This window comes from Dermatophagoides pteronyssinus, unplaced genomic scaffold (genome assembly GCF_027571235.1).
Source record: "Dermatophagoides pteronyssinus isolate colony J.1.1.1.1 unplaced genomic scaffold, Derpt_VIB-CSIC_2022.12 sq0059, whole genome shotgun sequence".
In the NCBI taxonomy this organism is placed as follows: Eukaryota; Metazoa; Arthropoda; class Arachnida; order Sarcoptiformes; family Pyroglyphidae; genus Dermatophagoides; species Dermatophagoides pteronyssinus.
In genome coordinates, this window is record NW_027461579.1 from 63,646 (window position 1) to 86,522 (window position 22,877).

Consider the following 22,877-nt stretch of genomic DNA (forward strand, 5'->3'; position numbering starts at 1 on the left):
TCCCCTGATTAATAATTCAATGTTAAAACAATTTTCGTTGTTGTTGTTGGAACAGGTGCCAGCAGAATTGGAAAAATATGCTAATCATGTGTGTGTGTGTATGGATAAAATGATGAATATTTCGAATGAGAAAAAAACGATGAAATTATTTAATGAAATACGATTGTTGATTTTGTCGTTCACATTTAAGTGAATTTAATCGAATTAACACCCATATTGATTGGTCCACCACCATAACTACCACGTTTTTTTTTCGTTTTTTCACGACGAAAATCTTTACCACGTACTGTTGATAATTTTGCTGCAGCTTGTTCACCCCAACGATCAAATCCACGTTTCGAATTAAATGAATTATCACGTAAATCTGGTTTAGCTATTTCTACCTGTTCAACATTTACACGTCGAAATGGTGTATTTGTTTTTTTTCCACTTCCTTGACCATTCATTAAAGTTTCACCATTTTGTTTTAAACCACCATTTGTCATCGTAGATTTCGTAGCATTATCATCATCATCATCACTATCATCACTTGAATCTGATGAAGAATTGGCCAATTTTTTCGTACCATTAAAAATTTGTTGACCAGTTAAAGATTTATTAGCCATTGGTTTCGATTTTTCATCATCATCATCGGAACTATCATCATCAGAATCTGAAGATTCCTGAGCTTTCGATTTTGATACAGGTTTTGTCACTGATTTAGTCATTGCAGGTGTCGATTTAGGTGTTACTTTTGCAACAGGCTTATCATCATCATCCTCAGAGCTATCATCAGAATCCGAAGAAGTTTCATTAGATTTTTTAGCCGGTGTTACTTTTGACAATACAGGAGTAATAGTAGTTTTGATTACTTTATTGACCGCTTTGATTTTTGGTTGATCATCATCGGAACTATCGTCAGATGAATCATCCGATGATTCCTTAGATTTTTTAGCAGGCTGTACTTTTGGTGTCGTTGCTACAGGTGTTTTCACTATCGGTTTAGATGCTGCTGGTTTTTTAATAGTCGGTTTGGCTGGTTCATCATCCGAACTATCATCAGACGAATCATCCGATGATTCCTGTGCCTTTTTAGCTGATTGAACTTTAGGAGCCAAGGCTACAGGTATTTTTACAATAGGTTTAGGTGTTACTGGCTTCTTGTTCGTCGGTTTTGCTGGTTGATCATCATCATCATCCGAACTATCATCAGATGAATCTTCTGATGACTCCTGAGTCTTTTTAATCGGTTGAACTTTAGGCGTTGTGGCTACAGGAGTTTTGACCAACGGTTTAGATGTTGTTACCTTATTGACCGCTTTCATTTTTGGTTGATCATCATCTGAACTATCGTCAGATGAATCATCCGATGATTCCTGAGCTTTTTTAGCTAGTTGGACTTTTGGTGTTGTTGCTACAGGTGTTTTGATCAACGGTGTAGAATTTGCCGGTTTTTTAATCGTCGGTTTTGCTGGTTGATCATTATCATCGGAACTATCATCAGATGAATCATCCGATGATTCCTGAGCCTTTTTAGCTGGCTGTACTTTAGGTATTGTGGCTACAGGTGTTTTTACCGATGATGCAGATGTGGGCGGTTTTTTAATTGCCGGTTTTGATGGCTGATTATCATCCGAACTATCATCAGAGGAATCATCTGATGATTCCTGAGCCTTTTTAGCTGGCTGTACTTTTGGTGTGATGATTGCAGGTGTTTTTACCGATGGTACAGGCTTTTTGATCGTTGGCTTTGCTGGTTGATCATCATCTGAACTATCGTCAGATGAATCATCCGATGATTCTTGTGCCTTTTTAGCCGGCTGTACTTTTGGTGTCGTTGCTACAGGTGTTTTCACTATCGGTTTAGGTGTTGCTGGTTTTTTAATAGTCGGTTTGGCTGGTTCATCATCCGAACTATCGTCAGACGAATCATCCGATGATTCCTGAGTTTTTTTAGCCGGCTGTACTTTAGGGGTGGTGATTGCTGGTGTTTTTACTATCGGTTTGGCTGGTTGATCGTCATCCGAACTATCATCTGATGATTCCTGAGCTTTTTTAGCCGGCTGTACTTTTGTTTTTGTTGCTACAGGTGTTTTAACTATCGATGTCGATATTGTAGATTGTTTGATCGTCGTCTTAGCTGGCTGATCATCATCATCCGAACTATCATCATCAGATGATGATTCAGGTTTTGTTGTTGATTTTTTTGCTGGTACAAAATTTATTTTTGAAATTTGCGATTGTTTATTAACCAATGCTGGTGTTGCCAATTTTTTCTTTGGTGGTTCATCATCTGAACTATCATCCGATGATGAGCTATCTCTTGCGTTTTTAGCAGTTGATGGTTTGACGACAGGCGTAGATTTTACTGAAGCTGGTCCTTTTTTAACTGGTGGCTTTCCATCATCATCATCATCATCGGAACTTGAATCATCTGAACTTGATTGTTGTGGTTTTTTCGATAAAATATTAATTTTCGATGGTGGCTGAATGGTTAATGAATTATTTTTTGCATTATTATTATTTTCATCTTTTCCATTTAAATTCGATGACCAATTATTATACAATTCATTCAATGATGGACATTTATTTCCATTATTTGCTTTATTTTGATTCGATTTATTTGCAAATTTTAATTGACGAAATTCCGGATATAATTTTGAAAAACGTTGTTGATTTTGTTTTAAATATTCAATGACAATCATATCGATTGTCTGCTGTTGTTGTTGATTCATGTTTATCTTGTTTGTTTTATCAGATCAATACTTTCTTTTCAAAAAAAAATCAAATAAAAATTGATGACGAAAAGACAGAAAAAAGATGGAAAAAAATTTGTCTCGTTGTCTTCAAATGCACACACACACACACATCACACAATTTAGACAAACGAGCATTCATGCCAACATTCGAAAACACTGAAAGCATGGAACAACGTGATTTAAGGATGGTCGAATCCTATCGATACAATCGATTTTTTGTTTTAAATTCGAAAAAAATTCGAATTTTTTTTTTGCTTGTTCATAACTTTTTTACAATTTATAACTTTACAATTTGACCGTTTTTTTTGTAAAAAATTTTTACAATTACAAATCATGTTTGGCTATGGATTTTCTAATCGAGATTTTCGCCCGCAAGATTATGGAATAGTATTTTTTCTATCATTTCTCGGTGCATTTATTTTAGTATTTATCACTAGTTTTATGTTTGGTATGAGAGATTTTAGAATATTTTTCAAATGTATATTTAAAAATCCAAGATTATTTTTTCTTCATTTTTAGACGTTTGCGTTTATTGTTTAATCATAAAATTCAATTTCAGTAAGTTTATTATTAAAAAATTTTTAAATCTCGTTGAATCTAATGTAAATCTTTTCAAATATGATTGCAAAAAAAGTATTGTCCGGAAATTAATGCCCGGAAAACGAATCGATGAATTCCGTCCATCAATCGAACAAGTCAAACGAAATGTTATTGGTTTTGAAATCTATAAAGAAATATTGGAAAATGGTCGTCATACAATACTATTATGTTTAATTGAATTACGTTTACTTTATCTAAGACGTAGATTTGAAAAAGAAAATATTGGATTTTCTACTTTAAATCGTTATGGTCGTGAAAAACGTGTTAAAGATCTGGTAAAAGATATTATTAATCGTTTTGGTCATTCAGTTGGTCGTGGACAACCAAATATAGAACATTTAACACGTGCACAACAATTAGATCCAAAATTGGAACAAAAAATGGTTTATATATTATCACAGCCTGGTATTGAAGCAAAATATTTACAAACTGGTTTTAATTGGGGTAGAAAATTAATTCTTCGAATTAAAAAACAAATGAATCGTCCAAATGTTCAATAATTCAATCAAAAAAACCCCTATATTTAAACACTCAACTCAACTTTTTTTTACAAACCAAAAAATTCTTATTTTCTTTTATGATTTTATTGTTTGACGACGAAAATAATGGAATCAACAAAACCGACAATGGAAGAAATATTACGAATGAATTATATGGATGAATTATCTGAAGAATCATTACCCGATGAATGGATTGAATCATTAATGAAAATATATTATAAACATATCCAAATGAATAATGATACAAAAACTGTTGATCAAAATAATGATAATGTTAATGATGATAATGATGATCAACAAAAGTAATGTTGATCAATGTTTTATTACCGAAATTATATAAAATGATTTGATTCGAATGGATGCTGTCTGTTTGTTTGTGTGTAAATAATGTTATGATAATGAAAATTATGATTTTTTTTTTTTGGTGTTTTTAACAGAAAAATTAAATTACAAACTAAATAAATTTGAATGAAAAAAATTAAAATCGATTTTTTGTTTTGTTTTTGTTGTCAGCTGACGATTGATTTATTGAAAAAAATTCTGCTGCTGTTGTTGTTGATCATAATTATCCATCTCTGATGATTCTTGTTGTTGTTGTTGTTCGGCCATCATTTGTTGCATCATACTTGCATATGATAATGGTGGTGGTTGTTCGATATTACTATTATTATTATCCACCATATTACTATTACTATTATCATCATCGTCATTATTATTATCGATATTATTATTCTGTGGATAACCATCATCAATATTGTTATCATCATTATCATTATTATAATCATTATCATCACCATTATTATTATTATCATCATTTTCATGATTATCATTGATATGATCTTCATTTTCATGATCATCATCATCATCATCTTCATGACGATCACGATGATCTTTTGAATGTTTTGATGATGATGATCGATGTCGATCTTTTGATCGGCTACGTGATGATCTTTTTGATGATCGATGACGAGATGATGATGATGATTTCCGTTTGCTATCTCGATCGCGTTCACGATCACGGTCTCGTTCACGGCCACGATCTCTATCACGTGATGATGACGTTCCATGACGACGTTCCATTGAACGTGATCGTGAAGAACGACGATGATGATGATGATGATCCATATAACCACGTTCACGTTCACGATCATTTGCATTACGGCGATCCATAGCATCAGCACGACGTCTACCATAAAGTTCACGTCGTAATTCTCTTGATATTGGTTTGATGTGCATAAAATTACAGAAACCGCTTCGAGTACATTCACTGAAAACAGAAAAATTTTTTGATAATTTACAATTTTATCATCGAAAACAACGGAAAACAAACATACCCCATTTCATATTGTCGACAACAAGCTTCACGAAAATCTGTAACCGGTGATAATTCGGCACAAATAGCTCGACCACCAAACCAACGATTATTCAGATCGGAAACAGCACGTTCAGCATCTTCTTCACGACGAAATTTTACATAAACATTACCAACTAAATGATCACCAAGATTATCGCATACATTCATTTCTTCAATTTCACCATATTTATCTTCTAATTCGATAAAAACATCTTCAAAAAAATCATCAAAATGTTCTTGTGCTTCTTCATCGCTCATTGTATGTACACGAGTAATTGTTGTTCCTAAATGGATTCGAAAGAATTTAGTCAAAATTCACCAACTCAACTATTTATTCAATTCAACTTACTTGGCATTTCTTTACCCGTTCCTTCGGTTGTTTGTGTTACATTCTGTGGATTTTGATATAAATTTTGCAATAAAATTGTCTATAAAAAAATCAATTATTATTTACAATTTACAATCAATTTGGTTGCGAATAATGAATTACCTGACTAAATGTTGGTTTATTATGGATACGTGAACAACGTTCACCATGACGACAGGCACCAATTTTAAAATAAAATGAACAATTAACCCTATGTTTTTGCAAAGAAAAAAAATTAGAAATTTTTCAATACAAAAAAAAAAACAGAATTCTTTACTTGTCTTTTTCGGTACCAAAAATCGATGCTAAATAATCGGCCATTTTGGATTATTTGAAAATCAAAAGAAATAAAAAATAAAATGAAATTTATCCGATTGATAAATCGGAAAATTATCCGGCCGAAATTTTTCACAAATTAAACAAACAAAAAATTCATTCAAAAATCGATGACAACAATGATTTTCCACAATACCGGACTCTCTCTCTCAACTTTGACTCATGACAAGAATAATACCAAAAAAAAAAAAAAACGCGTTCTGAGTGGAGCGGCATGCATATTGAGTGACCAGAAAAAAAAGTAGTCAAAAAACTACCACTATTTGTAACTAATTTGTTCCTATATAGTCAACTGCTACTAAATTTTCGGATTACTAAATAAAATTATGGTAGCTATCAAAAAATGGTAGCAAGTAGCGAATTGATCGATACAATCGATTTTTTTATTTTCGAATATATCATTAGAAAAAAATGACAATTTCCTTCGTCATAATTTTTGTAAAATGAAAATTTGACAACAATCGTAGATTACATCATGAATATTTTGGAAATATAAGCGGATCAATTTCAATTTGGAAAATCAAAACCAAATGGTATCGTATTTTTTTTTGTTTCCATTAAGATCAATGATCTTATGATCTTTTGATGATTGTATTTCAAGTGTCAAAAAAATCCCGTCTAGAAGAATGCAGCCCACATGACAAAATAATAATCATAATTATTAAGTGTGTGTTAGTAATGAGACACTCCCAGCAACAAGTGTGTATTCCATTTAAATCGTATAGCAACAAACAACAGTAAACGATTGATGGAAGAAAAAAAAGTAGAAGAAAAAATCAATTGTCTATTGGATCCTAAATAATAATAAATATTGCAGATTTGTACTACGCTGATAATGACAAGAAATATATGACAATTCCACTTTCGTTGTGTTCTTTTTTCCATTCTCTCTTTCACTTGTTTTTATCTACGGATGGATTGAAGTGGATTTTTTGTATTTTCTTTTTTTAGGTAGAAATCAAACATAACATTTTGGATTCATTTATGAAACAAAAAACTGTTCAATTTATTTATGCATCAATTAACCATTTGTTTTCCATTTGAAAAAAAAATCTTTCAACTTTTTCCAATGTGTGCTGGATTCGAATGAAAAAACATTTCATTTTTCCCTCCATTTTATTTTTCCCAAAATTTTTTACCGTCTGTTACCATCGCGCCATATCAATTATATAAAAGTGGTGTAAATAATCTTCACTTTTTCTCTCTCTCTCACCATATCCAAAATAACAAGTTTATAACCTGAAGAAGAAAACCAAGAAAGGCTTAACCAGTTTTTTTCTTTTGTGTATTCGTTTGTGAACATCCACTTAAACATCCCATTATCCTATTATCATCCATTTCATTCATTCAGAAATAAATGTTGTGTGTTTGAACAGAAATTTTTGTTTGTTTGTGATGTTTTATAATGATAATATGGTGGTGAAATGCCATTTAAATCGATGAATCATCGCATCTCTTTTCATTCGGAAGTTTTTTATTCCTATTAATTGATTGATTTGATCATCTGGACAGTAAGAAATATTTGTTTTTTGTATTTGAAAATCAAGAAAACAACCGAAAAAATGTCGCATTTAACCGGACAAGCTGGTGTTGGTGATTGTGTTCTATTGGAAAATATAACCAAAGAATCATTGATAGAAAATCTTAAAAAAAGGTAAGAATTTTTTTGTTTTTTGCTTTTTGGCTTTTTATTATTTATTTAGCTGTTGTTAATCAACAACAATCAACATTCATTAGTTAAAAATCATTCAATCAATGTGATTTATTAATAGTTATTATCTGCAAAAGATTTCTTAATTTTTGAATGTTTGTTTGTTGTTGCAATCGACGAATGTTATAAAACTAATAGATAGTTAAAATAAATATAATTAAGATCGTCTTGGATACCATTGAATAAATATCTTTTCCTTTTTTGTTTTGTTTTGTTTTTAAAAATTAAATTAGATATCAATCAGGATATTATTATACCTATATTGGTGAAGTTTGTATATCATTAAATCCATATAAAACATTATCAATATATGGTGCGGATAATGTACGTGAATATCGTGGCCGTGAAATATTTGAACGTCAACCACATATATTTGCTATTGGTGATGCTGCATATAAAACAATGCGTCAACAGGTACAGGATACCTGTATATTAATATCCGGTGAATCTGGTTCCGGTAAAACAGAAGCATCCAAAATTATAATGCGTTATTTAGCTGCAATAACCAATATTAATGGACAAGATGAAATTGAAAGAGTTAAAAATATTTTACTCAAATCTAATTGTATATTGGAAACATTTGGTAATGCAAAAACAATACGTAATGATAATTCATCAAGATTTGGAAAATATATGGATATAAATTTTGATTTTAAAGGTGATCCATTAGGTGGCCATATTAATAATTATCTTTTAGAAAAGGTATTATTAATTTTTCTAAATTAATTAATGTTTTATCAATGATTAACCTAATTTTGTTTTATCAATGTCTCTGTTTTTTTTTGTTGTCACCTCATTTTTTCATGGCCATTTAAAATTAAATTTAAAGTCACGTGTTGTAACACAACAACCAGGTGAACGAAATTTTCATTCATTTTATCAGCTATTATTTGGTTGTTCTGAACAACGTCTAAATGAATTATCATTACAACGTAATCAACAATTGTATAATTATTTAAGACAAGGACAAGTATCAAAATTAACAAATGATAATGCAAATTATAAACAAGTTGAATCGGCAATGAAAATATTACAATTTAGTAATGATGAAATTATTGCTATTGATCATATATTAGCTGCTATTATACATTTAGGTAATATACAATTTGTATTGAATCAATCTGATCATGGTAAATCATCATCATCATCATCAACGGTATTGATTGATCCAAAAACACGGCAATATGCACAAAATGTTTCAAAATTATTATCCATATCGATGGAACAATTGGAAAAAGCATTATGTTCACGAACAATAACAGCTAATCGTGAAATAATGCGTAAAGATCATACAATAGCACAATCTGAAGCTGGTCGTGATTCATTTGCCAAAGCCATTTATGAACGATTATTTAATCATGTTGTTTCTGGTGTTAATCGTGCATTAATGGTTGATCATAATGCTAATCATAAACAATTCAATAATCAACAATCATCAATTCAATCACAATGTGCTGTTATTGGTGTATTAGATATATATGGTTTTGAAGTACTTGAACAGAATAGTTTTGAACAATTCTGTATAAATTATTGTAATGAACGTTTACAACAATTATTTATTAGTTTAGTATTACGACAAGAACAAGAAGAATATGCACGTGAAGGTATTAATTGGATACAGATTGATTATTTTGATAATGCACCAATTTGTTCATTAATGGATAATGTTAAAACCGGTATGTTTGCAACAATGGATGATTCATGTTTAGCTGTTGGTCGTATAACTGATCCATTATTACTGGAAACAATGGATAATAAATATCGTAATGAAAAATATTATGATTCAAGACGTAAATCACCAACAGATAAATCATTAGAATATGATCATCATTTTCGTTTAAAACATTATGCCGGACCAGTTGTTTATGATATTCAAGGATTTATTGAAAAAAATCGCGATACATTATTTCAGGATTTTAAACGTCTTTTATATTCAAGTAAAAATAAAGTTATTTCAGGTATGAATATTCTTATGAATTTTTATATTTTTAACCTGTTTTAAATAATTCAAATTTACAGAAATGTGGCCTGAAGGTGCAAAAAATATAACCGAAGTAAGTCGAAGACCTGTAACAGCTGGTTATCTATTTAAAACATCAATGAATGATTTGATTGAAAATCTTAAGAAAAAAGTTCCATTCTATATTCGATGTATAAAACCGAATTCGGATAAATCACCATCAAAATTTGATCCATCCATTGTATCACATCAGGTTGAATATCTTGGTTTGGTGGAAAATGTTCGTGTACGTCGTGCCGGTTTTGCACATCGTTCAACATATGAACGTTTTTATCAACGTTATAAAATGATATCATCATCAACATGGCCAAATTTTCGTGATGGTGATGCTAAACAAGCCAGTAAAGCATTGATCAATGATAAACATTTTAATTCGGATGTTGAATATGGTAAAACAAAAATATTTATACGATCACCACAAACAGTAGTAGAATTGGAAAGACAACGTGAACTTTATATTAATATGATAATCGTTTTGTTACAAAAAGTTTGGCGTGGTACATTGGTTCGTATGCGTATACGAAAACTTCGTGCGGCTATGTATATTCTGCAAGCATATCGTCGTTATAAACTTCGTCAATATCTATCCGAATTACATTCAATAGCCATACAGACACGTCAATTATATCAACCGGGTCATTCATCATCATCATCATCATCGGGTAGAATGACAGCAACACAACAGCGTTTAGAATTGGAACAAAATGGTTGGCCAAAAGCACCAAAATCATTAGTATCGGTTGTCAATGTTATTCAACGTATTTATCGTCGATGGAAAGCATTTTTATTATTACGTCGTATACCACGTGAACAATGGAATGAATTTCGATTGAAAATTATTGCAACATCAGCATTAAGTGGACGTCGTTTAAATTATGGTCTTTCGGATAAATGGATTGGTAATTATCTTGGCCAACAGGAAACCAATTCGAAAGCAAATCAATTTAAAGCCGAAGTTCGACAATTTTTACCAAATGAAAATGTTTTATTTTCAAGTCGTGTTATAAAAGCATCATCATCATTTTTACGAAAATGTGTTGATCGTTGGATTGTTGTTACTGAACGTAGTATTTATCGAATTGATTGGAAAACATCTAAATTGGTTGGCCATTCAACACCAATAATGGATGCAACTGGTATTGCCATAACAAAAGGTATTGATCAATTAGTTGCCGTTAATGTACGTGGTGGTAATGATTTTGTTGTTGCATTTGTTGATTCAAATGATCCATTTATTCGACCAGTAAATCGTATTGGTGAATTTGTTGCAATCATAATGAAACAATATTCAATATTAACTAAACGTGATTTAATGGTTACCATAAGTGATTCTATTCATTGTCGATTAGGTAATAAGGAAAAAGTTTTAATTGTTGAACCAATTGGTGGACAACATCCAATACAAGTTTTATTTAAAAGAAATGGTAATCATCTTAGTTTATTATGGCCATCAACATTACAATTACAACAACAACAACAACATTCAAATGGTCTGTAAAGCCATATTAAGCCAGCCATTTAACCCCATTTCGACCAAGAAAAAAATTTTTTTATTGATTTTCTATGAGAAAAAAAGTTTCAAAATTTATTTTTTGTTTTTATTCATTTTTTGTTTGTTTTTCGTCTAATTTTTGAATAAATCTAAAATTTGGTGTTTTTTTTGTAATGGAGTCATCATTATTATTATTTTGGTTGTTTAACGATTGGAAACAATGGATTATTCATTCATTCATCTTCATCCGAATCATTTTGTTCAATTTGATCCATATTTGATATATTATTAGGTATTTCATTATTATGATTATAATAATAATAAATACCAGCAACCATAAATACAATCGATACTAAAACAGGTAATAACATCCAAAATGATGATGCTGAATAATGTGAATCACGTATTTCAACATTTTTATCCGATTTTTTTCGATGTTTTTCACGATAGAATAGCCATTTTTCAGTATGTTTTGGATTTTCTAGTGCTAAATTGGTGGCGGTGAAGTGAAAACCAAAATTATTATTATTTTCATTGTAAATTTGATTACAGGGATTACCTTTTAAAAATTCAATCGTTGTTATAATCCATTTTTGATGATATGAAATATTTGTAAATAATATTGGTGAAAATTGATGATTATTTTGATTCATTTTTAATTGATTTGTAATTAAACCTAATACACGATAACCACCATCTAATGATGAACAAATTAATGGTGAACCATGATCACCATTAAATATAGCTAATAATGATGATTGTTCTGGACCAATACAAAATGTTTCTTTTGGTCTATATTCATCATTATAATATCTTAAACAAATATCATTATTATCAATAATTGATAATTCATTCATAACCGGTATATGTATTGAATGTAATGAACCATATGGTTTTTGTAAAATTTCATTTTTTAATTTTTTATCCAAATTTTTTAGCTGTTCTTTTGTTGGATAACCATAACCAACTATTGAACATTGTGTTAAATCTAAACGTTCAAATACTTGATTATATTCATTTTTTGGTAAAAATTGTGGATATAATGATATATTATTTGATGATTGTTTATTATCTGGTTGGTTTTTTGGCGATTGTTGTTTATTTTTATATTTAATCAATGCTAAATCATTTTTAAATATTAAATCATTATAATCATTATGAATACCAATTAGATCGAGTTCATGTGATTGACAACCACCATGATGAATATTATTACAATTAATAAATATACGAAATTCTTTCATTTTACGACGAATTTTTGTACCATCCGATTTAGTATGTTCAAGACATTGTGCTGCAGTCATAACAATATCATTACCAATCATAATACCTGAACAAAATAAATCACCCGATTGATAATCAATTAATGCTGCCATAAATGGCCATTGTTTCAAAATTTGATTATGTTTATCATCATTATATTCTAAAGTTATTTGTTGAATCGGGGGTTTATTTTTCGTTAACATCCATACCATATTGATCATCAAAATTATTGTAAAGAAAAATGTTAATATTTCCATTGCCTGGCCAGTATTTTAACACACACTGAGAAATTACAAATATAAAAATACAAAAAATTAAAAAGAGAATTATTCTTTTTTTTATTTTTGAGTGAAATGAAAAGTCGACTTTTGTATTTGTTTGGTTAACAAACAAGATTCGAAAATTAAATTAAATTTCATTTCAAATATTTGGCGCCATCATTTTGATTGATTAATACCGAACATGCGCATAACAATCTCGGATTAATTTCGTAAAGCATTTTTGTTTCTGCATGCATGCAGATAACCGTGTGCAATTTGGAGAACATTTTTTTTTCTGTATGCGGAATATCACCACCGAAATCGATTGTCGCGTATACCGTGTGCTTCAATATAATATAATGCACAAACACATAAACCAAATGATAGTCACAATGAAATAACGTAAACAGAATTTATCTAAATTGTTTTGACAATCCTTATCATTATGGAATGCTTCTACCCTTTAACGTTGTCCCAAAATGTATGTTTACGAATGTAATTGTGACTATAACCTTGAATAAGAAAAAAAGTGTCGTGTTTTTTTTTGCTATTATTATTTTTGGGTAAAAAATTTTATCGTTTTTTTTTGTTTGGTTTGGTTAGTTCCCGTCGGGTTAATTTGATTCATTTTTCCATCATCACCACCATCAACACCACCACCAATCATCATCAATTTTAAAAACTTTTCAAATGAAATTCAAACAAAAAACGAAAGAAAGAAAGGGCAATGTGTGACACTGGGAAAGAATTTTTTCTTTCTTTCGTTTAGAATTTTTTTTTTGTTCAAAAATTTAATTTAATTTAATCAATTCAAATTGTGATCATTCAGTTTCGACAAAACAAAACAAAACAAACGAAAAAATGAATTTTTGTTTCGAATAGAATTTCAATTTTGCTTCTGATTCAATTTAAACAACAACAACAAAAAATCTAATCACACTGCAGTTGAATTGTGGATCAGCAAAACATTCGACGAATTTGAACGAAAAAAAAACCTTGAAAAAAAGATCAATTTCCAATCGAATAACAACAACAACGTGAAGATCTTTATATTTTGAAGATTCAGAAGATTCATTGAAGAAACAAACAAACAAAAAATGTCAACAACATATGTAACCGATGAATCGGGTACAAAATTTATAGCCAGTTCACAACGTCCTGATGGTTCATGGCGTAAAGCTCGTCGTGTAAAAGATGGTTATGTACCACAAGAAGAAGTACCAATCTATATGCCCAAAAGTAAACGTGAACAACAACAAAAAAGGCCTTCCAAACCATTATCGGCTAATGCTCAGGTAATTTTTTAAAAAGAATTTTCCAATTATCTTAAATCGATTCCTGTTTTTTGTAGCCATTTTATCATATGCCTCGTATTGAAATGGAAATGCGTACAGTTACCTTGGAACCTGATGTATTGACGCCATTAAATAAAACTTCCGGATCATCATCATCATCATCATCAAAAACATCATCAATATTAAATCAAAATCAACAATTTAATAATTTTGATTTTGATCAACAATTAGATCAAAATATTTACAATACAACAAATAAATCGCCATCATCATCATCATCATTATCAACAACAACAACAACATTGTCCAATGAATGGAAAGTGGTCAAATCGAAAAGCTCATTACAATCAAAAAATGATAATATAGTTGATTGTGGTTCATTATCATCTCAAATATCTCAACAACAACAACAACCAATGGCTGTAAATGAATGTGGTCAACCAATAGCAACCGACCCAGTTAAACGATTAAGAAATTTAAAGAAAAAATTGAAAGAAATTGAAACATTAATACTAAAAAATCCATCCGAATTGGAAAAAGAACAATTACAAAAAATACAAAGACATGAAGAAATTGTTGAACAAATTGAACAAGTGACTAAATTGATTGAACAACTTTGAATTTTTCTATTTTAAATTTTAATATTCACTTGTTGTTGGCTGTATTTTGTTCATTGATCAATCAATAAAACCAATCCATCCATTTGATCCCAAAGTTTTTCAATGTTGCAGGATGTATATCAATTTTTTTATTTTGTCCCTGAATTTTGTTTGAAAAATTTGATTTCATTTTTTTTCAAATCAAAAATATTTTTGCTTTTTTTTCGTTCAAATTATCATTCTTCCCGCAACATTTTATTTTTATTATCTTCCCCCTTCCATGAATTATATTTGATAATTTAATTTAAAAAAATTCAAAAGATTTTGTTTTTTTTTTGTGAATAAATTTCAAAATTTTAAAATTAAAAAAAAAATTTCAAAACATTTCACAATGTACTTGTATTTATGAATTGATCATCACTACATGATTATATTGAAAAAGAAAAAAAATGGTTGTCTTTACTGAAAAACATACCGCTACCCCTGCCGCTATACATTGGAGCCAGGTTTCGAATCATATTTTACCGATTTTTTCTTCAATTAACGTTGACCTCATTCAATGTTTGCTATAGCATCTGTGAACCACTACTACTACTGTTTATTTACCCTAAAAACAACAACAAGTGTTGTAGCAGTATTAATAGCGATATCCGAAATAGAACCTGCTAAATTTTGTTGTTGTTGTTGTTGATCTTTGGATTCTTCTTTCGGGATATTTTTGTCATTTTTTTTGTTGTTGTTAGAATAAAGTACCGCTATCTCGGAATTTATTATTTAACTTGACGAAAAAGAAGAAGAAGAAGAAGAAACAAATATTTAATGTTGCTGTTGGTCGAGAACAAGATTTTATTTTGGCTCCATCAAATGATGTGGTGGTGGTGAAGATGTGAATCTACTTTTCCATAATAATATCAATAATGATGATGATAATAACGCGCTTATTGTGACACGAAAACGATTATATCGGCTAAAGACTTGTTGTTTGTTGTGATTTTTGTTGATCATTGATATCAGTTCATTATTTATTTTTGAATAATTTTTTTTTTAAATTTTGTTTATCAATTTGGATCATTGATTTTCTATCTTCGTCAACGTCTTCAGTGTTTGTGTATCGAATGATGTGAACATTGTTTATTTATATCGTCTTCGTTCATTGAATTATTCGATGAAATTTATTCATTTTCAACTAAATGATGATGCTTAAAATTGGAAGAATTTTTTTGTCCAATTTGACTGGTCATTGTGGATAGATCCTTTCATCATTACTTGTTTTTAATGCAATTAACAATTTTCTCATTTGAAATCAACATTTCTTAATTTAATTACACTGAAAATTTCAACAAAAAAAACAAACAACAACAATGGAACAACAAAGCACTGCGTTCGAATCGACAGCTAATTCGATTGTTGTTGTTGGTGGTGGTGGTGGTGGTGGTGGTGATGGTCGTAAACAACAATCACATCTTTTAAATGATGATAATGATGATGATCATAATTCAAATTCATCATTGAATAATGATAATGATGATGATGATGATTATTCACCAAAATGTGATTCGATTAATGGTTCCAATGCTTCAATATCACCACCAATACCACCACCATCAACGTTTGAAACAATCGAAATCGAACAGCCATCGATAAATCGACGAACAAGATCGATGATGAAAACAAAAAAACAATTGGATGATACATCGAATGGTCATCCAGTTTTGAATGAAGAAAAAAATGGTGAACCACCACCAGCACCACATGATGATGATTATGATTCATACGTAATGGATGATAATGATGATGACGATGATGATGATTATGAACCTGAAGAATCAAAAGATTATGATGATGTTGATTATGTGATTGGTGGTGATGTTGATCGTACAGTACGTTCATCTAAATCATCACAAAATTCATCCATAACAACAACAACATCGACATCATCATCAACATTGAAAAATAAGAAACGAAAATCATCATCATCATCAAATGATAAACGTAGTAGTAAAAAATCAAAACCAAAAGCAACAAATCAGGAAACGGTAGTGAAATCTTCTTCTTCAGGAAAAAAATCACAAAAAACAAATTCAAATGTAAAAAATTGTATAAATCAAAATATCAATCAGAATTCTTCATCATCATCATCAGGAATGTCAAATAATTTTCGTCATCTATTTCAACCAAATGAACATGAATTCAAACAGATATTTCCACCCGAATTATTAACTCGGTTATTTAAATTGACTATTGAATCAAATTCACCTGAATCACCTATTTTGACATTAATAAGGTTAGATTTTTTTTGCTTTTATTTTGTAATTTTTCTTTTAATTTAAATTATATAATTTACATTCGGTAAATAGATTGTCACAAGTTTGTGAATATTGGCGACAATTAATCATTACAAGTCCAGCATTATGGTCAACGATTGATTTAAGTTCATTATCGGAATCACGTTTTCCAATGGATCGATTTCGACGTTTACATCAGGAAAATCGCCTATTTCAATCAGTACAACATATTGATCTATCCAATTGGAAAGCTGATATGGCTAAAAAAATGTTAGAATTTTTAACAGATTGTTCACAATATGATCTCCATTCATTAAGCATTCGTCGTTGTCGCAATATAACAGCACCATTTCTTCAATCTGTCATTGCTCATGCTGGTAATCTTCGTTTATTAAATATATCCGGTATCACTGTATGTTTGATTACGATGTTAATTTGAAACTTTTTAAATAAAAGGATTTATATTTTTCTTGCAGGCATCACAACAACATAACTGCCAGAATCCATTCCAAACTCCATCGTTCAGACCATTAATTGAACGATGCGGTGAATCATTACGTTCATTGTTTATGTCAGAAAATATGATGACATCGTTTCCTACCTGTTTCTACATGGTTTTGGTAAGATTCTTTTCCCTTTAAAAAAAATCATCAAATCTAAAATCAAATTTTTACTTTAGGAATCATGTCCAAATCTTGAAGTGTTAGATATATCAAACGTACATTCATTGGGATCTCGTTGTTCCACTATTCCGATCGATAAATTTCAACAAAGTTGCCCAAACATGCGTGTATTACGTGCAGCAAATATTGCATTTCAACCGATCGGTTTTGGATGTACGACCGATGGATGGCCACGACTTGAAGAACTAAGCATACCATTTAATCTTGATTTCATGGTTTCGGCAGGTCATTCGGATCTTGTTCTTGAACAATTGACAAAATCATCGGAAAATCTAAAATTATTAGATATTCGTGGTTCACCAAATATTACACCACGTGGCCTTGTGAAAATACCAGCATGGTCATTAAAACATTTATCAATTTCAAATTGTCCAAAAATGCAAGATGAAACTCTTGGTATGGTCTTTCAAAAGGTAAATATTTTCGTTTTCAATTGTTTATCAGTTAATTTTTTTTAACAAAATCAAATTCAACAGTGGAATAAATCATTGGTTGATGTTGATCTCTCATGGAATAAATCCGAAACCTGTATCGATGAATGTGTCCGTTCGATTTGTGATCTATCATCAGATGATGTTAAATTATGTACAATCGATTTACGTGGATCAGCAATATCATTAGAATCATTAAGACGTTTAATTTTACATTGTGGTGAACGTTTAAAATCGATTGATCTACAATCATGTCGTAGTTTACCACGTGGAATGAAACGTTTATTTCAAGGTGAAGAATTTCAACGTTTACGACAATTAATGTTGGATGGACGTTGTGATGATTAAAATGATATTTTATTGTATCGATTGATACACCAACTAACTATCGAATGAAAAAAAACAAAAAAAATTTCACCTTATATATCGTCGTTGCCTTTTAATCGTCTTCAAGATTCATTTCCTTAATATATTTTCATTTTTCATTTTTTTTCCGGTGAAAAAAAATCTCATCTTTGGTTTTCTACGTTTCTCTTCGAATCATTTTTTTTCTTTGGTCATCACAAACTTTGATTATTCGATTGAAACGTAACAATCTTTCAATGGTTTAATTATATCATACAATTACATTGTTGCAATGGACATTTTGGAAAACAAAAATATTCATATATCTTGATGCTGCAATCTTCATTATTATCATCATTATCATCATCATCATCATCATCATCATTCATCATTATATGATTTGTATATTTTTTCTGAAATATACCATTACTATTATCATTATTTTAAATTTATATAATAAAAATACCATATGAAAAGATGAAAATAAAATAAAATTTTGTTCAAAAAAAGAAAATTACAAAATTTGTTTCCTTTGAATGACCAGTATGGCCATCTATCGGCCAGAATTTTCATGATTATTCAATAATAACAATAAGCACGTGTTTCAATGTTTTGCTTTTTTTGGATTGACAAATTCGTTTTTGGTTTGAAATTTTGTTTATTTTCCATTTTTTTTAAAAAACCATGGGCAAGGTTTGTCTATTAGAGATCGAAATTGGAGAAAAAAATGATTAATAGTTTTTTTTTAAAAAATCAGAAAAAAATACAAATAAAAGTCACTCGTTTGGATGAAAGAGAAATTGATTTCGATCTAATCAATTCAGAATTTCCATTTGCCAATGCAATACGTAGGATATTGTTAGCCGAAGTACCAACAATGGCCATTGAAAAAGTTCATCTTTATCGTAATACATCGGAATTACCGGATTTTGCTCTCTGTCACCGGTTAGGATTGATACCGATCAAAGCAAATAATAAGGAATTTGAAATGAGAAATTCAGGTAATCCAAAGAATATCAATGTCAATGTCAAGAATAATCTTTTCATAATAATCAGTTGATTCTTCGTTTACAAGATGAAGAAACCGATAGAAATACAATTTATTTATCATTAGATGTTCAATGTCCTGTTGAATATGGTGAAAATCTTCATGTACATAGTGATTCCATACAATGGCAACCTATTGGTGATCAAGCCGAAAGATTTTCATCAGATCCGATTCGGCCAGTAGATCTGGATATTTTGCTGATGAAATTGGCACCAAGTCAACGAATTGATGCAAAACTTGAATGCCATAAAGGTATTGGAAAAGAACATGCAAAATATTGTCCAGTTGCTGCTTGTTTCTATAGATTTGTAACCGAATTTTATTTTGATCAATCAAAACAACTTGATAAAAATGAATTAGAAACATTACGAACATTTTTTCCACCTGGTTATCTGGATTTTGATCAAATCGATGAAACGAATGGATTTCCTTGCATTCGTAATAATCGTTTTAATCGTAGTGATTTTACAATGCAATCATGGAATCAATCATTACGTGAAAAAATTATATTCGAAACAAAAAATAATACGCTTGCATGTAAGTTTGATCCATTTTCGCTCCATATTCAGCTGCAATAAATTAAATTTTTTTTTCCAATCAATTTCTTTAGTCACCATTGAATCAATTGGTATAATCGAACCATCCGAATTGGTCATTCAATCAATCGATATATTGAAATCAAAATGTATAAAATTTATTAAATGTATCAAACAAAATATGTGATAAATGAATAAAATTGATTGATTTATTTGTTGATTTTTTGAATGTTTGATTTTTTTGATGTTGAAAAAATTTCTTGATTGATTCTTAAACAATAACAGCCTTTTTATCAACAACAATACTAATGATTGAAAAACAATCACAATGAATTGAACATTTACATTGAATTTTTGGTGTTGAACGAATTTGTATTGTACCGATAACAGTTGAACAACCTGGGCAATGTAATTGATAATCAGTATCCATTTCACCAAATGTTGATTTAATTGTCCATTGTAATGGTTCAATTATATATTGATTACAATCAAAATTTGATTGTTGATTTGATGATGATGGTGGTGATGATGATATTTTATTACAAGTTAATGAATCAAAATCAGTTAATTTCATACAATTTTTTCCAGAAATTTCCCATAAAAATATATTCCTTCGTACTAAAAAACGTATTGTAGTTGGATATTGAAATAATAAACGATTTGATTCTAGTATATGAATATCATTGAATAGTTTATAAGAACATTTTCGACAACGATACCATTGTTGTTGTTGTTGATTATCATTTAGTCGTTCATATTGTTGCATCATATACCAATATTTTTCCAACATTTGATGTACAGTATCAATGGATAAAAATGGAAATATTGTTTTATATAATAAAAAATGACGAAATTCTTTATTCTGTATATCCAATCGATAGTTCATTTGATTATATAGATTTAATTGATAAACAAACCCATCATTTGGATTACAAATTGAACGTTTCGTTCGTACAAATATTAATGTATCTTGTGTTGATAGATGCCATTTATTCATTAAAAATGCAACAACAATCGTTACACTACGTGATATACCCATATGACAATGTATAAGAATATTTTCATGACGTACATTTATTGCTTGATTAATAAAATGTATTGTTTCGGGGAAAATTGTCAATAAATCTTCGGTTGGTTTATCGAAACGTTCATATTGACGATTTTGTATATCGTATAGATAAAATTTTGGTAATAATTTTGCTTCATGTGCATTGATAACACTTAATACATGTTTTATTTGTAATTCTTGTAATAATGATATATCACGAGCATGTTGTAAAGTACCAAGATATAATTGTGGTATTATTTTACTTGGTATGTTCATAATTTTTTTTTTGAAATCGAAGGCACAATTTGGAATTTTCGACCAAATTTTAAATCCAAAAAAATTTCCAAAATTGAATTAATAAATGTCGAATTGAAATTTTGATTCAACAATAATGTTATCCACGTATTTTTATAAGGAAAATCGTGAAAATCTTTTCCATTAAAATCAAGTGTTTTTGTAAATTGAAAGAACCCGAAAAGATGTACAGTAAATTTATTGAAATTATTAATCATTTTCTTGATGATATTCAAGCAAATGAACCATATGTTTTACGACGATTAATACCAATGGCCATTGATAATCAGGATAATTATTGTATACAACCATTATTGTTTAGTAATAAAACTAGACAAACGAATTATCAAATTCAAAAAAAATTACAACATTATTTAAAAGAATTGGATAAAAACAACGATGACAACGATGATTATTCCGAAGACGATGATTATTATTATGATATTTATGAAAATGATGATGATGAGGAAAAAGATTCGAAATCGAAAGTGTCATTCATATATAAGGTTATTGTCAAAATATCACGGTAATCTTTTTTGTTTTTCCTAAATCAATTTTTTTTTTGAAAAAAAATCAATTTTAATCCGATTTCTTTCTTGACATTCAACAACAAACAAAAAAGCAAATGTGAAGAATTTTATTGCCATAATAATACTATTATTGGTCCTGTTATTAAACAATGGAAACAACATTATCATCAACAACAATCATCCAAATTGATTGATAATGATCAACAACAAAAACAATTAATCCAAGAATTTTATCGTCATATTGGTGTTTGGTTAATTGTTATTGATTATCATCGACAAAGATTTGAACGTATTAGTCATATATTAAGATGGATTTGTAGCCATATTCATATACCATATCGTATATCGACTGAATCATTATTCGATGATGATGATGATGATAACGATGAAAACGAAAATAACATTAACGATAATTATATTCATAATGATTTTGCATTACGTGTATCAATATCGATTGTTTATCATTTAATTCAATATCGCCTATATTTACTTGATCGTTTTTTTATTTGTTTAAAGGAAATACAAAAATTATCATCAAAATTAATACAGCCATCATCATCGGTATCATCCGGTCAACAGCTAAGGATGATAATAAATACTACCACTACCAATGCTTTGACTGCTGCTGCTACTACGAGCCGCGAGTAACGAGTAATAAAAAAAAATTGTAAACAAATATCCGGTGGTGGTTATAAACCAAGAAAAAAAAATTGGAACAAAAAATAACCATCACCATTACAAAACAAATATATTTCCTATTCGATTTAACAACAATAAAAAAAAATCAAACAAAAACACCACCCAACAAACAAATCTCTCATGCCGGCATTTACAGGATTTAAATCAAACCAAACCAAACCAAACCAATTCACCTGCCACACCATTATTAGAGAATATCCTCTGTTGGTTTAAAACATTCAATGTCCTAGTTCACACGATGAAGATCTGCCTACCTTTGTAACAGACCATAGGTCCGCTACAATGACCTATGAGGACCTTCTTCAGCCCATGACATCATTGAACGCATCAATGATTATGGGATGAAATACTGACCTGTTATTCATTCTGAAAATCATCAAATGTGATGATCATTCATAACTTTGTCGGCTGTGTGTTTTTCCATCAATCAGTGAAATTCTAAC

At 29.7% G+C, this 22,877-nt stretch overlaps 10 protein-coding genes across 10 annotated transcripts; 6 read left to right on the forward strand and 4 right to left on the reverse strand.

Moving 5' to 3' along the window:
* Positions 1 to 182: 182 nt before the first annotated feature.
* On the reverse strand, positions 183 to 2,714 carry Nopp140 (nucleolar and coiled-body phosphoprotein 1). Its single transcript, XM_027346116.2, has one exon. It carries the CDS (start codon positions 2,712 to 2,714, stop codon positions 186 to 188), a length of 2,529 nt encoding a protein of 842 aa, XP_027201917.2. The 3' UTR covers positions 183 to 185.
* Positions 2,715 to 2,957: 243 nt separating this feature from the next.
* Positions 2,958 to 4,111, forward strand: LOC113795899 (uncharacterized). Its single transcript, XM_027346139.2, is given in 3 exon segments — positions 2,958 to 3,239; positions 3,241 to 3,296; positions 3,373 to 4,111. Coding segments are annotated over 3 exon segments (690 nt in total). The 5' UTR covers positions 2,958 to 3,071; the 3' UTR covers positions 3,839 to 4,111.
* Position 4,112: 1 nt separating this feature from the next.
* On the reverse strand, positions 4,113 to 6,063 carry LOC113796023 (uncharacterized). Its single transcript, XM_027346272.2, has 5 exons — positions 5,837 to 6,063; positions 5,683 to 5,770; positions 5,542 to 5,620; positions 5,173 to 5,476; positions 4,113 to 5,105 (listed from the first exon to the last, which is right to left on the reverse strand). The coding sequence occupies exons 1-5, from the start codon at positions 5,878 to 5,880 to the stop codon at positions 4,364 to 4,366; spliced, it is 1,257 nt and encodes a 418-aa protein (XP_027202073.2). The 5' UTR covers positions 5,881 to 6,063; the 3' UTR covers positions 4,113 to 4,363.
* Positions 6,064 to 6,802: 739 nt separating this feature from the next.
* On the forward strand, positions 6,803 to 11,286 carry Myo31DF (Unconventional myosin ID). The gene is made up of 4 exons (XM_027346429.2): positions 6,803 to 7,549; positions 7,840 to 8,308; positions 8,436 to 9,564; positions 9,626 to 11,286. Exons 1-4 carry the CDS (start codon positions 7,458 to 7,460, stop codon positions 11,122 to 11,124), a joined length of 3,189 nt encoding a protein of 1,062 aa, XP_027202230.2. The 5' UTR covers positions 6,803 to 7,457; the 3' UTR covers positions 11,125 to 11,286.
* Positions 11,287 to 11,292: 6 nt separating this feature from the next.
* Positions 11,293 to 12,697, reverse strand: LOC113796034 (cathepsin G-like). The gene is made up of 2 exons (XM_075824241.1): positions 11,678 to 12,697; positions 11,293 to 11,605 (listed from the first exon to the last, which is right to left on the reverse strand). The coding sequence occupies exons 1-2, from the start codon at positions 12,636 to 12,638 to the stop codon at positions 11,352 to 11,354; spliced, it is 1,215 nt and encodes a 404-aa protein (XP_075680356.1). The 5' UTR covers positions 12,639 to 12,697; the 3' UTR covers positions 11,293 to 11,351.
* A 493-nt stretch (positions 12,698 to 13,190) lies between these two features.
* Positions 13,191 to 14,659, forward strand: Pym (partner of Y14 and mago). The gene is made up of 2 exons (XM_027346455.2): positions 13,191 to 13,936; positions 13,993 to 14,659. The coding sequence occupies exons 1-2, from the start codon at positions 13,739 to 13,741 to the stop codon at positions 14,554 to 14,556; spliced, it is 762 nt and encodes a 253-aa protein (XP_027202256.1). The 5' UTR covers positions 13,191 to 13,738; the 3' UTR covers positions 14,557 to 14,659.
* Positions 14,660 to 15,195: 536 nt separating this feature from the next.
* Positions 15,196 to 18,592, forward strand: LOC113796207 (F-box/LRR-repeat protein 6-like). The gene is made up of 5 exons (XM_027346434.2): positions 15,196 to 16,819; positions 16,893 to 17,232; positions 17,297 to 17,440; positions 17,500 to 17,916; positions 17,980 to 18,592. Exons 1-5 carry the CDS (start codon positions 15,897 to 15,899, stop codon positions 18,280 to 18,282), a joined length of 2,127 nt encoding a protein of 708 aa, XP_027202235.2. The 5' UTR covers positions 15,196 to 15,896; the 3' UTR covers positions 18,283 to 18,592.
* A 258-nt stretch (positions 18,593 to 18,850) lies between these two features.
* Positions 18,851 to 20,083, forward strand: LOC113796215 (DNA-directed RNA polymerases I and III subunit RPAC1-like). Its single transcript, XM_027346443.2, has 4 exons — positions 18,851 to 18,972; positions 19,037 to 19,280; positions 19,355 to 19,864; positions 19,938 to 20,083. Exons 1-4 carry the CDS (start codon positions 18,964 to 18,966, stop codon positions 20,048 to 20,050), a joined length of 876 nt encoding a protein of 291 aa, XP_027202244.2. The 5' UTR covers positions 18,851 to 18,963; the 3' UTR covers positions 20,051 to 20,083.
* Positions 20,006 to 21,283, reverse strand: LOC113795743 (dual specificity protein phosphatase 12-like). Its single transcript, XM_027345958.2, has one exon. It carries the CDS (start codon positions 21,185 to 21,187, stop codon positions 20,135 to 20,137), a length of 1,053 nt encoding a protein of 350 aa, XP_027201759.1. The 5' UTR covers positions 21,188 to 21,283; the 3' UTR covers positions 20,006 to 20,134.
* Positions 21,284 to 21,390: 107 nt separating this feature from the next.
* On the forward strand, positions 21,391 to 22,530 carry LOC113795754 (uncharacterized). The gene is made up of 2 exons (XM_027345969.2): positions 21,391 to 21,731; positions 21,828 to 22,530. The coding sequence occupies exons 1-2, from the start codon at positions 21,391 to 21,393 to the stop codon at positions 22,381 to 22,383; spliced, it is 897 nt and encodes a 298-aa protein (XP_027201770.2). The 3' UTR covers positions 22,384 to 22,530.
* Positions 22,531 to 22,877: the final 347 nt, after the last annotated feature.

Excerpts from the sequence above, each read along its gene's own strand:
- LOC113796215 (XM_027346443.2), top strand. Across the intron at positions 19,281-19,354 it reads ATTTGAAATGAGAAATTCAG|ATGAAGAAACCGATAGAAAT; the intron begins GTAATCCAAAGA and ends TTCGTTTACAAG. Across the intron at positions 19,865-19,937 it reads AAAAAATAATACGCTTGCAT|TCACCATTGAATCAATTGGT; the intron begins GTAAGTTTGATC and ends CAATTTCTTTAG.
- LOC113795754 (XM_027345969.2), top strand. The coding sequence starts at position 21,391 with ATGTACAGTAAATTTATTGAAATTATTAATCATTTTCTTGATGATATT. Across the intron at positions 21,732-21,827 it reads GTTATTGTCAAAATATCACG|CAAATGTGAAGAATTTTATT; the intron begins GTAATCTTTTTT and ends CAAACAAAAAAG.
- LOC113796034 (XM_075824241.1), bottom strand. The coding sequence starts at position 12,638 with ATGGAAATATTAACATTTTTCTTTACAATAATTTTGATGATCAATATG. Across the intron at positions 11,606-11,677 it reads AACGATTGAATTTTTAAAAG|CACTAGAAAATCCAAAACAT; the intron begins GTAATCCCTGTA and ends CCACCAATTTAG.
- Pym (XM_027346455.2), top strand. The coding sequence starts at position 13,739 with ATGTCAACAACATATGTAACCGATGAATCGGGTACAAAATTTATAGCC. Across the intron at positions 13,937-13,992 it reads CATTATCGGCTAATGCTCAG|CCATTTTATCATATGCCTCG; the intron begins GTAATTTTTTAA and ends TGTTTTTTGTAG.
- Myo31DF (XM_027346429.2), top strand. The coding sequence starts at position 7,458 with ATGTCGCATTTAACCGGACAAGCTGGTGTTGGTGATTGTGTTCTATTG. Across the intron at positions 7,550-7,839 it reads ATAGAAAATCTTAAAAAAAG|ATATCAATCAGGATATTATT; the intron begins GTAAGAATTTTT and ends AAATTAAATTAG. Across the intron at positions 8,309-8,435 it reads ATAATTATCTTTTAGAAAAG|TCACGTGTTGTAACACAACA; the intron begins GTATTATTAATT and ends TTAAATTTAAAG.
- LOC113796023 (XM_027346272.2), bottom strand. The coding sequence starts at position 5,880 with ATGGCCGATTATTTAGCATCGATTTTTGGTACCGAAAAAGACAA. Across the intron at positions 5,771-5,836 it reads TTTGGTACCGAAAAAGACAA|GGTTAATTGTTCATTTTATT; the intron begins GTAAAGAATTCT and ends GCAAAAACATAG. Across the intron at positions 5,106-5,172 it reads TGTCGACAATATGAAATGGG|TGAATGTACTCGAAGCGGTT; the intron begins GTATGTTTGTTT and ends TTCTGTTTTCAG.
- Nopp140 (XM_027346116.2), bottom strand. The coding sequence starts at position 2,714 with ATGAATCAACAACAACAGCAGACAATCGATATGATTGTCATTGAATAT.
- LOC113796207 (XM_027346434.2), top strand. The coding sequence starts at position 15,897 with ATGGAACAACAAAGCACTGCGTTCGAATCGACAGCTAATTCGATTGTT. Across the intron at positions 16,820-16,892 it reads CCTATTTTGACATTAATAAG|ATTGTCACAAGTTTGTGAAT; the intron begins GTTAGATTTTTT and ends TTCGGTAAATAG. Across the intron at positions 17,233-17,296 it reads TAAATATATCCGGTATCACT|GCATCACAACAACATAACTG; the intron begins GTATGTTTGATT and ends TTTTTCTTGCAG.
- LOC113795743 (XM_027345958.2), bottom strand. The coding sequence starts at position 21,187 with ATGAACATACCAAGTAAAATAATACCACAATTATATCTTGGTACTTTA.